The sequence below is a fragment of the Eschrichtius robustus genome, chromosome 14 (assembly GCF_028021215.1).
Source record: "Eschrichtius robustus isolate mEscRob2 chromosome 14, mEscRob2.pri, whole genome shotgun sequence".
In the NCBI taxonomy this organism is placed as follows: domain Eukaryota; kingdom Metazoa; phylum Chordata; class Mammalia; order Artiodactyla; family Eschrichtiidae; genus Eschrichtius; species Eschrichtius robustus.
This window is the reverse complement of record NC_090837.1, coordinates 75,691,039-75,703,940: the sequence shown is the minus strand read 5'-3', so window position 1 is coordinate 75,703,940 and position 12,902 is coordinate 75,691,039. Positions and strand designations below refer to the sequence as shown.

The following is a 12,902-nucleotide window of genomic DNA, read 5'->3' as shown; positions in this document are numbered from 1 at the left end:
TGGGACTCTCTGCGCTTCCTGGACTTGGGTGGCTATTTCCTTTCTCATGTTAGGGAAGTTTTCGACTATAACCTCTTCAAATATTTTCTCTGGTCCTTTCTCTCTCTCTTCTCCTTCTGGAACCCCTATAATGCGAATGTTGTTGCGTTTAATGTTGTCCCAGAGGTCTCTTAGGCTGTCTTCATTTCTTTTCATTCTTTTTTCTTTAGTCTGTTCCGCAGCAGTGAATTCCACCATTCTGTCTTCCAGGTCACCTATCCGTTCTTCTGCCTCAGTTATTCTGCTATTGATTCCTTCTAGTGTAGTTTTCATTTCAGTTATTGTATTGGTCATCTCTGTTTGTTTGTTCTTTAATTCTTCTAGGTCTTTGTTAATCATTTCTTGCATCTTCTCAATCTTTGCCTCCATTCTTATTCCGAGGTCCTGGATCATCTTCACTATCATTATTCTGAATTCTTTTTCTGGAAGGTTGCCTATCTCCACTTCATTTAGTTGTTTTTCTGGGGTTTTTTCTTGTTCCTTCATCTGGTACATAGCCCTCTGCCTTTTCATCTTGTCTATCTTTCTGTAACTGTGGTTTTTGGTCCACAGGCTGCAGGATTGTAGTTCTTCTTGCTTCTGCTGTCTGCCCTCTGGTGGTTGAGGCTATCTAAGAGGCTCGATGGGAGGCTCTGGTGGTGGGTAGAGCTGGCTCTCCTTTGTATTTCTGCAGTGTCAGTAGTTACTTCTCCTTTTTCATTTCTAATTCTATTGATTTGAGTCTTCTCCCTTTTTTTCTTGATGAGTCTGGCTAATGGTTTATCAATTTTGTTTATCTTCTCAAAGAACCAGCTTTTAGTTTTATTGATCTTAGCTATTGTTTCCTTCTTTTCTTTTTCATTTATTTCTGATCTGATCTTTATGATTTCGTTCCTTCTGCTATCTTTGGGGATTTTTTGTTCTTCTTTCTCTAACTGCTTTAGGTGTAAGGTTAGGTTGTTTATTTGAGATGTTTCTTGTTTCTTGAGGTAGGGTTGTATTGCTATACTTCCCTCTTAGAACTGCTTTTGCTGCCTCCCATAGGTTTTAGGTCGTCGTGTTTTCATTGTCATTTGTTCCTAGGTATTTTTTGATTTCTTCAGTGATCTCTTGGTTATTTAGTAGTGTATTGTTTAGCCTCCATGTGTTTGTATTTTTTACAGATTTTTTCCTGTAATTGATATCTAGTCTCATAGCGTTGTGGTTGGAAAAGATACTTGATACGATTTCAATTTTCTTATGTTTACCAAGGCCTGATTTGTGACCCAAGATATGATCTATCCTGGAGAATGTTCCATGAACACTTGAGAAAAACGTGTATTCTGTTGTTTTTGGTTGGAGTGTCCTATAAATATCAATTAAGTCTATCTGGTCTAATGTGTCTTTTAAAGCTTTTGTTTCCTTATTTATTTTCACTTAGGATGATCTGTCCGTTGGTGAAAGTGGGGTGTTAAAGTCCCCTAGTATGATTGTATTACTGTCGATTTCCCCTTTTATGGCTGTTAGCATTTGCCTTAAGTACTGAGGTGCTCCTATGTTGGGTGCATAAATATTTACAATTGTTATATCTTCTTCTTGGATTGATCCCTTGATCATTATGTAGTGTCCTTCTTTGTCTCCTGTAATAGACTTTATTTTAAAGTCTATTTTGTCTGACATGAAAATTGCTACTCCAGCTTTCTTTTGATTTCCATTTGAATGGAATATCTTTTTCCATCCCCTCACTTTCAGTCTGTATGTGTCCCTAGGTCTGAAGTGGGTCTCTTGTAGACAGCATATATACAGGTCTTGGTTTTGTATCCATTCAGCCAATCTATGTCTTTTGGTTGGAGTATTTAATCCATTTACATTTAAGGTAGTTATCGATATGTGTGTTCCTATTACCATTTTCTTAATTGCTTTGGGTTTGTTATTGTAGGTCATTTCCTTCTCTTGTGTTTCCTGCCTAGAGAAGTTCCTTAAGGATTTGTTGTAAAGCTGGTTTGGTGGTGCTGAATTCTCTTAGCTTTTGCTTGTCTGTAAAGGTTTAAATTTCTCTATCAAATCTGAATGAGATCATTGCTGGGTAGAGTAATCTTGGTTGTAGGTTTTTCCCTTTCATCACTTTAAATATGTCCTGCCACTCCCTTGTGGCTTGCAGAGTTTCTGCTGAAAGATCAGCTTTTAATTTTATGGGGATTCCCTTGAATGTTACTTGTTGCTTTTCCCTTGCTGCTTTTAATATTTTTTCTTTGTATTTAATTTTTGATAGTTTGATTAATATGTGTCTTGGCGTGTTTCTCCTTGGATTTATCCTGTATGGGACTCTCTGTGCTTCCTGGACTTGATTGACTATTTCCTTTCCCATATTAGGGAAGTTTTCAACTATAATCTCTTCAAATATTTTCTCAGTCCCTTTCTTTTTCTCTCCTGCTTCTGGGACCCCTATAATTTGAATGTTGGTGCGTTTAATGTTGTCCTAGAGGTCTCTGAGACTGTCCTCAATTCTTTTCATTCTTGTTTCTTTATTCTGCTCTGCAGTAGTTATTTCCACTATTTTGTCTTCCAGGTCACTTATCCGTTTTTCTGCCTCAGTTATTCTGCTATTGATTCCTTCTAGAGAATTTTTAATTTCATTTATTCTGTTGTTCATCACTGTTTGTTTGCTCTTTAGTTCTTCTACTTCCTTGTTAAACATTTCTTGTATTTTCTGCATTCTATTTCCAAGATTTTAGATCATCTTTACTATCATCACTCTGAATTCTTTTTCAGGTAGACTGCCTATTTCCTCTTCATTTGTTTGGTCTGGTGGATTTTTACCTTGCTCCTTCATCTGCTGTGTATTTCTCTGTCTTCTCATTTTGCTTAGCTTACTGTGTTTGGGGTCTCCTTTTCGCAGGCTGCAGGTTCATAGTTCCTGTTGTTTTTGGTGTCTGCCCCCAGTGGCTAAGGTTGGTTCAGTGGTTGTGTAGGCTTCCTGGTGGAGGGGACTCGTGCCTGTGTTCTGGTGGATGAGGCTGGATCTTGTCTTTCTGGTGGGCAGGACACTTCTGATGGTGTGTTTTGGGGTGTCTGTGAACTTAGTATGATTTTAGGCAGCCTCTCTGCTAATGGGCGCGGTTTTGTTACTGTCTTGCTAGTTGTTTGGCCTAGGGTGTCCAGCACTGTAGCTTGCTGTTCGTTGAGTGGAGCTGTGTCTTAACGTTGAGATGGAGATATCTGAGAGAGCTTTCGCCGTTTGATATTATGTGGGGCCGGGAGGTCTTTGGTGGGCCAATGTCCTCAACTCGGTTCTTCCACCTCAGAGGCTCAGACCTGACACCCGGCTGGAACACCAAGACTCTGTCAGCCACCCAGCTCAGAAGAAAATGGAGGAAAAAAAGAAAGAAAGAAAATACAATAAAATAAAGTTATTAAAATAAAAAATTTTTTTTAATTATTAAAAATAAAAAAATTTAAAAGTAGTTTAAAAAGAAAAAGAAACAGAGAGCAACAAAACCAAAAAACAAATCCACCAATGATAACAAGTGCTAAAAACTATACAAAACAAACAAAACAAAACGGACAGACAGAAAGAACCCTCGGACAAATGGTAGAAGCAAAGCTATACAGACAAAATCACACAAAGAAGCATATACATACACACTCCCAAAAGGAGAAAAAGGAAATATATAGTTTTAAAAAACGAAAAGAGCAACCAAATCAATAAGCAAATCTCCCAATGATAATAAGCTCTAAATACTAAACTAAGATGAACATAAAACCAGAAACAAATTAGATGCAGAAAGCAAACCCGAAGTCTACAGTTGATCCCAAAGTACACCGCCTCAATTTTGGGATGTTTCGTTGTCTATTCAGGTATTCCACAGTTGCAGGGTACATCAATTTAATTGTGGAGATTTGATCCACTGCTCCTGAGGCTGCTGGGATAGATTTCCCTTTCTCTTCTTTGTTTGCACAGCTCCTGGAGTTCAGCTTTGGATTTGGCCGCACCTCTGTGTGTAGGTCGCCTGAGGGCGTCCTACAGGGCAGGGTTAAAGTAGCAGCTGATTAGGGGGCTCTGGCTCACTGAGGCCAAGGGGAGGGAGGGGTACGGAATGCGGGGCTAGCCTGTGGTGGCAGAGGCCTGCGTGACGTTGTAATAGCCTGAGGCACAACATGTGTTCTCCTGGAGAAGTTGTCCCTGGATCACAGGACCCTGGGAGTGGTGGGCTGCACAGGCTCCCAGGAGGGGAGGTGTGGATGGTGACCTGTTTTTGCACACAGGCTTCTTGGTGGCTGCATCAGCAGCCTTAGCGTCTCATGCCCGTCTCTGGGGTCCACGCTGATAGCCGCGGCTTGTGCCCATCTCTGGAGCTCATTTAGGCAGTGCTCTAAATCCCCTCTCCTCACGCACCCTGAAACAATGCTCTCTTGCCTCTTAGGCAGTTCCAGACTTTTTCCCGGACTCCCTCCCAGCTAGCTGTGGTGCACTAGCCCCCTTCAGGCTATGTTCACACAGCCAACCCCAGTCCTCTTCCTGGCATCTGACCTCCGAAGCCCGAGCCTCAGCTCCCAGCCTGCACCCACCCTGGTGGGTGAGCAGAGAAGCCTGTCGGGCTGGTGAGTGCTGGTCGGCACCCATCCTCTGTGTGGGAATCTCTCTGCTTTGCCCTCTGCACCCCTGTTGCTGTGCTTTCCTCCACGGCTCTGAAGCTTCCCCCCACCCCGCCCATCCCCAGTCTCTGCCAGTGAAGGGTCTTCCTAGTGTGGAAACTTTTCCTCCTTCACAGCTCCCTCCCAGATGTGCAGGTCCCAACCCTATTCTTTTGTCTCTGTTTTTTCTTTTTTCTTTTGCCCTACCCAGGTACGTGGGGATTTTCTTGCCTTTTTGGAAGTCTGAGGTCTTCTGCCAGCGTTCAGTAGGTGTTCTGTAGGAGCTGTTCCACATGTAGATGTATTTTTGATGTATTTGTGGGGAGGAAGGTGATCTCCGCGTCTTACTCCTCTGCCATCTTGAAGCTGTCCCCCCTGACGGTTTATTCTTTATTGTCTATCAGTTTCTTGGAAGTGTGGCTAGTAGTACTGAGTAGTAGTAATAATAATAGCAACTATTTATTGAATACTTTGTTGTGCCAGATAATACACTAAACACTTAATACCCACGATTTCACTTAACCTTAACGATAACTCTTAAGATGATACAACAGTCATATTTTACTACTGAAGAAATTTGAGTGTCAAGAGAGTTTAAAGAACGTCCATATAGCCGAGATTTGAACTGTCCATCTAGCTCCAGAACCTGTGGGCTTTCTACAGTATCCTACTGCCTCTAGTCCAGTGTCCATTTATAGTATCACTGAGGATTTCTTTTCTCTAAGGGATACATTACACTTAAAGTATCACTTAGTAAATATACCCATTTTCAAACCTGTTATCTTTACAAAGAATGATTGAAGATAAATTAAAATAACCTTGCAATGTAATTTAAGTAGGAAAAAAACCAGGATAATTAGCCATTGATAGGACTGGACAATTCTCAGTTAGAAATAAGTTTGTGAATAAGGATTTTTATTAGTGTTTTGATTGTTTTAAGGTGAATGAAGCTTTTGCTCCCCAGTACTTGGCAGTTGAAAAGAGTTTGGATCTTGACCCAAGTAAAACCAACGTGAATGGAGGGGCCATTGCTTTGGGTCACCCATTAGGGGGATCTGGATCAAGAATTACTGCACACCTGGTTCATGAATTAAGGTACGTGCTAGAAATTGTTGCTTTTCAGATTTGCCATCTTTTGTGTAAATGCATGAATTTAGGTTTCCTCAAAACAATCCAACATTTTTCATTCTTCTTCATACCGCCTCGCACTGCTTCTCACCAGGAACAGGTTATTTGGGTACCCCTTTTTCAGTAGACCTTATAGATGACTCAGTTGACTTGTTGGTGCCTCTGCTCTTGGGATGCTCGCTCTTACTCACATTTGCGGTGCATCCACTCAGCACGTGTTCACTGAGGGCCTAGCGTACATCTGGCCCCATCCCTGGTGCTGGTGCAGAGCAGCGAGCCCGTGATGAGGCCCTGGTTCTCATGGCACTTGTATTCTAGTGCTAGTTATAGGAGTAAGACACAATTATTTAAGGAAACAAAATACTGATCTAGGTGCTGTCATTTAAGAAACCTAAGCAAACTGACAATTTGGGTCTGAGCTAAGTTTTTCCTTCATTGTTTCCAGGGTTCCAGGAGGAGCCTTCTGTGTGTTTGATACTTTTCAGTTTTAATAGAAGAGCTCCTTCTTCTGTACTGTGTATTTTGGATCATTTTGCTCTGTTAGTAGGGAAATTGCAAACAAAACCAAATATGTCAGGGCAGAAAATCACTCTGCCTCCCTGTGAAGTTAAGGTAAATGGGACTCCTATTTCACTTAATGATTGAGATGAAATGAGTGATTGATGTGCACAAAAAATAATTCCTTGATGGTTTCTCAAGGTTATTCTATCAGGACTGAAGAATTAGAACAGATGGTACTTTAAAGGTATCTGATTTTTTATGAAAGGGACATGAAATGTATCTAAATTATCTGACCTTTCATATGGACAAACTTCAGTAATTATACTTATTCTAACGTTCATAAAAATCTAAAACAAATAAATCAAAGGGGCTGAGTATTGACTCCCCCTTCTTCAACTTCCAGTTTATCCCAATTACCTCCTGTCCTCACTCCTTCCTGACAGCAGCCTAAGCTTTTATATTTGTTTCAGCCTCCCTCTTCTGTGTTACTACTTTTTTTAAAAAATAAGAATATTCAGCTTTCCAAATTCTTTCTCCTCTTTTCTCCAATACTGAGAACTGGAAAAAAGATTGAGCTGATGAGCTGAACAAGAATGAATAATGCAAATGTGACCATTATAAATACTATTTACTTAATTATCTAATTCTGTACATTCTTTATTCAAGTAGATTTCAGTCACTGCTTTCTTTCTTAGGCGTCGGGGTGGAAAATACGCTGTAGGATCGGCCTGCATTGGAGGGGGCCAAGGAATTGCGGTCATCATTGAGAACACAGCTTGAGGAGAGCAGGGAGCCTGCCCTGGTCCACGCTCACATGACTTGGCCAGGCCACAGTACGCCAGGTGACCTTCAGAGAAGCTGTGAAGGTCATGCCATGCCCTGCACTGAGTGATTGAGTTTGGTCAAGGAATGGTGAGGCAAAGATGCATTTATCATGAACAAGAGCCCGTGCCAGAATAAATTCTCTCAAATTTGTACCAAATATGCTGCATTTCTGAACTAAAATCCAACTATAGAAGGCCTTAAACGGAATTGTATCCTTGCCAAATAACCACTGCTTATGTCTTAGATAATATGATTGCAGGGAAATTGAATAAATTCTGCCTTAACTTCAGCTAATCCTTTCCTATTGTTTCTTGTTATTTTTCTAAATTTTTAATTAAGGTAAAATACGTATAACATAAAATTTACCATCTTAATCACTTTTAAGCCTATAGTTTAGTGGCATTAAATACATTCACATTGTTATGCAACCATCACCACAATGCATCTCCAGAATTCTTTTCATCTTGCAGAACTGAAACTCTACACCCATTAAACAACTCCCCATTCCTCCCTCTCTGCAGCCCTTGGCAACCACCTTCTGCTTTCTGTCTCTATGCAGCTGACTCCGACAGGTCCCTCATATAAGTGGAATCATACAGCATTTGTCCTTTTGTGCCTGGCTTATTGCACTTAGCATAATGTTCTCAAGTTCATCCATGTTTTATCATGTGTCAGAATTTTCTTCTTTTTTAAGGCTGAATAATATTCCATTATAGATAGATAGCTAGCTAGCTAGATAGATACCACATTTTGTTTTTTCTCTCATCTGTTGATGGACATTTGGGTTGCTGCCACCTCTTGGCTATTATGAGTAATGCTGCTCTAAACATGCGTGTACAGATATTTATTCATGGCCTTGCTTTCAGTTCTTTCAGGTATATACTGAGAAGTGGAATTCCTGAATCATATGATAATTCTGTTTTTAATATTTCAAGGAATTGCCATACTGTTTTCCGTAGCACCTATACTATTTTACACTCCCACCATTATTGCACAAGCGTTTAAATTTTTCCACATCCTCACCAATACTTGCTATTTTCTGTTTCTTTTTTATGATAGCCATCTTAATTAGTATGAGGTGGGAGGATTGGTTCAAGATGGCGGAGTAGAAGGACATGCACTCACTCCGCCTTGCGAGAGCACTGGAATCACAGCTAACTGCTGAACAATCATCGACAGGAAGACACTGGAACTCACCAAAAAAAAATACCCCACATCCAAAGACAAAGGAGAAGCCACAGTGAGACGGTAGGAGGGGCGCAATCACAATAAAATCAAATCCCATATCTGCTGGGTGGGTGACTCACAAACTGGAGAACACTTATATGACAGAAGTCCACCCACTGGGGTGAAGGTTCTGAGCCCCACGTCGGGCTTCCCAACCTGGGGGTCCGGCAATGGGAGGAGGAATTCCTAGAGGATCCGACTTTGAAGGCTAGCGGGATTTGATTGCAGGACTTCGACAGGACTGGGGGAAACAGAGATTGCACTCTTGGAGGGCACACACAAAGCAGTGTGCACATCGGGACCCAGGGGAAGGAGCAGTGACCCCATAGGAGACTAAACCACACCTACCTGCTAGTGTTGGAGGATCTCCTGCAGAGGCGGGGAGTGGCTGTGTCTCACCGTGAGGACAGGGACACTGACAGCAGAAGTTCTGGGTAGTACTCCTCGGCATGAGTCCTCCCAGAGTCCACCATTAGCCCCACCAAAGAGCCAGGTAGGCTCCAGTGTTGGATCGCCTCAGACCAAACAGCCAACAGAGAGGGAACACAGCTGCACCCATCAACAGTCAAGCGGATTAAAGTTTTACTGAGGTCTGCCCACCACCAGTCCCTCCCATCAGAAAACTTACACAAGCCTCTTAGATAGCCTCATCCACCAGAGGACAGACAGCAGAAGCAAGAAGAACTGCAGTCCTGCAGCCTGTGGAACAAAAACCACATTCACAGAAAGAGAGACAAAATGAAAAGGCAAAGGGTTATGTACCAGATGAAGGAACAAGGTAAAACCCCAGAAAAACAACTAAATGAAGTGGAGATAGGCAACCTTCCAGAAAAAGAATTCAGAATAATGATAGTGAAGATGATCCAGGACCTCGGAAAAAGAATGGAGGCAAAGATCAAGAAGATGCAAGAAATGTTTAACAAAGACCTAGAAGAATTAAAGAACAAACACCTAGAAGAATAAAGAACAAACAAACAGAGGTGAACGATACAGTAACTGAAATGAAAAATACACTAGAAGGAATCTATAGCAGAATAACTGAGGCAGAAGAATGCATAAGTGACCTGGAAAACAGAATGGTGGAATTCACTGCCGTGGAACAGAATAAAGAAAAAAAGAATGAAAAGAAATGAAGACAGCCTAAAAGACCTCTGGGACAACATTAAATACAACAACATTCGCATTATAGGGGTCCCAGAAGGAGGAGAGAGAGAGAAAGGACCTGAGAAAATATTTGAAGACATTATAGTCGAAAACTTCCCTAACATGGGAAAGGAAATAGCCACCCAAGTCCAGAAAGTGCAGTGAGTCCCAGGCAGGATAAGCCCAAGGAGAAACACGCCGAGACACATAGTAATCAAATTGACAAAAATTAAAGGCAAAGAAACATTATTGAAAGCAACAAGGGAAAAACAACAAATAATATACAAGGGAACTCCCATAATGTTAACAGCTAATTTCTCAGCAGAAACTCTACAAGTCAGAAGGGAGTGGCATGATATATTTAAAGTGAGGAAAGGGAAGAACCTACAACAAATATTACTCTACCTGGTAAGGATCTCATTCAGATTCGACGGAGAAATCAAAAGCTTTACAGACAAGCAAAAGCTAAGACAATTCAGCACCACCAAACCAGCTCTACAGCAAATGCTAAAGGAACTTCTCTAAGTGGGAAACACAAGAGAAGAAAAGGACCTACAAAAACAAACCCATAACAATTAAGAAAATGGTAATAGGAACATACATATTGATAATTACCTTAACTGTGAATGGATTAAATGCTCCAACCAAAAGACACAGGCTCACTGAATGGATACAAAAACAAGACCCATATATATGCTGTCTACAAGAGACCCACTTCAGACCTAGGGACACATACAGACTGAAAGTGAGGGGATGGAAAAAGATACTCCGTGCCAATGGAAATCAAAGCTGGAGTAGCAATACTAATATCAGATAAAATAGATTTTAAAATAAAGAATGTTACAACAGACAAGGAAGGACACTACCTAATGATCAAGGGATCAATCCAAAAAGAAGATACAACAATTATAAATATATATGCACCCAACATAGGAGCACCTCGATAAATAAGGCAACTGCTAACAGCTATAAAAGAGGAAATTGACAGTAACAATAATAGTGGGGGACTTTAACACCTCACTTACACCAATGGGCAGATCATCCAAACAAAATTAATAAAGAAACACAAGCTTTAAATGACACAATAGACCAGCTAGATTTAATTGATATTTATAGGACATTCCATCCAACAACAGCAGATTACACTTTCTTCTCAAGTGCGCACGGAACATTCTCACATCTTGGGTCACAAATCAAGCCTCAGTAAATTTAAGAAAATTGAAATCATATCAAGCATCTTTTCTGACCACAACACTATGAGATTAGAAATCAATTACAGGGAAAAAAAAACGTAAAAAACAAACACATGGAGGCTAAACAATACATTACTAAATAAGCAAGAGATCACTGAAGAAATCAAAGAGGAAATCAAAAAATACCTAGAGACAAATTACAACAAAAACACAATGATCTAAAACCTATGGGATGCAGCAAAATCAGTCTTAGAGGGAAGTTTATAGCAATACAAGCCTACCTCAACAAACAAAAATCTCAAATAAATAATCTAACCTTACACCTAAAGGAACTAGAGAAAGACAAACAAAACCCAAAGTTAGCAGAAGGAAAGAAATCATAAGAGCAGAAATAAATGAAATAGAAACAAAGAAAACAACAGCAAAGATCAATAAAACTAAAAGCTGGTTCTTTGAGAAGATAAACAAAATTGATAAACCATTAGCCAGACCCATCAAGAAAAGGAGAGGACTCAAATCAATAAAATTAGAAATGAAAAAGGAGAAGTAACAACTGACACTGCACAAATACAAAAGACCATGAAAGATTACTACAAGTAACTAAGTTACAACAAACACCGCAGAAATACAAACCATCCTAAGAGACTACTACAAGCAACACTATGCCAATAAAATGGACAACCTGGAAGAAATGGACAAATTCTTAGAAAGGTATAACCTTCCAAGACTGAACCTGGAAGAAATAGAAAATACAAACAGACCAATCACAAGTAATGAAATTGAACCTGTGATTAAAAATCTTCCAACAAACAAAAGTCCAGGACCAGGTGGCTTCACAGGTGAATTCTATCAAACATTTAGAGAAGAGCTAACACCCATCCTTCTCAAACTCTTCCAAAAAATTGCAGAGGAAGGAACCCTCCCAAACTCATTCTATGAGGCCACCATCACCCTGATACCAAAACCAGAGAAAGACACTACCAAAAAAGAAAATTACAGACCAATATCACTGATGAATATAGATGCAAAAATCCTCAACAAAATACTAGCAACCAGAATCCAACAACACATTAAAAGGATCATACACCACGATCAAGTGGGATTTATCCCAGGGATGCAAGGATTCTTCAATATACGCAAATCAATCAATGTGATACACCATATTAACAAATTGAAGGAGAACAACCATATTATCATCTCAATAGATGCAGAAAAAGCTTTTGACAAAATTCAACACCCATTTATGATAAAAAAACTCTCCAGAAAGTGGGCGTAGAGGGAACCTACCTCAACATAATAAAGGCCGTATACGACAAACCCACAGCAAACATCATTCTCAATGGTGAAAAACTGAAAGCATTTCCTCTAAGATCAGGAACCAAGACAAGGATCTCCACTCTCACCACTGTTATTCAACATAGTTTTGGAAGTCCTAGCCATGGCAGAGAAGAAAAAGAAAGAAAATGAATACAAATTGGAAAAGAAGAAGTGAAACTGTCACTGTTTGCAGATGACATGATACTATACATAGAGAATCCTAAAGATGTCACCAGAAAACTACTAGAGCTAATCAATGAATTTGGTAAAGTTGCAGGATACAAAATTAATGCACAGAAATTTCTTGCATTCCTATACACTATTGATGAAAACTCTGAAAGAGAAATTAAGGAAACACTCCCATTTACCACTGCAACAAAAAGAATAAAATACCTAGGAATAAACCTACCTAGGGAGAGAAAAGATCTGTATGCAGAAAACTATAAGACACTGATGAAAGAAATTAAAGATGATTCAACAGATGGAGAGATATACCATGTTCTTGTATTGGAAGAATCAATATTGTGAAAATGACTATACTACCCAAAGCATTTCACAGATTCAGTGCAATCCCTATCAAATTACCATTGGCATTTTTCACAGAACTAGAACAAAAAATCTTAGAATTTGTATGGAGACACAAAAGACCCCGAATAGCCAAAGCAATCTTGAGGGAAAAAAACGGAGCTGGAGGAATCAGACTCCCTGACTTCAGACTATACTACAAAGCGACAGTAATCAAGACAATATGGTACTGGCACAAAAACAGAAATATAGATCAACGGAACAGGATAGAAAGCCCAGAGATAAACCCACACACCTATGGTCAACTAATCTATGACAAAGGAGGAAAGGATATACAATGGAGAAAAGACAGTCTCTTCAATAAGTGGTGCTGGGAAAACTGGACAGCTACATGTAAAAGAATGAAATTAG

The 12,902-nt window shown here is 39.9% G+C and overlaps 1 protein-coding gene across 2 annotated transcripts in view; it reads left to right on the top strand.

Moving 5' to 3' along the window:
• ACAA2 (acetyl-CoA acyltransferase 2) overlaps positions 1-7,375 on the top strand; it is a 47,567-nt gene extending 40,192 nt beyond the window's left edge. For both annotated transcript variants that reach the window (XM_068562999.1, XM_068562998.1), the window contains exons 9-10: positions 5,573-5,727; positions 6,957-7,375. In XM_068562999.1, coding sequence (XP_068419100.1) covers positions 5,573-5,727; positions 6,957-7,041 — 240 coding nt within the window. In that variant the 3' untranslated portion in view covers positions 7,042-7,375. The remainder of the gene's footprint in view (positions 1-5,572; positions 5,728-6,956) is intronic.
• The last annotated feature ends 5,527 nt before the right edge of the window (positions 7,376-12,902 follow it).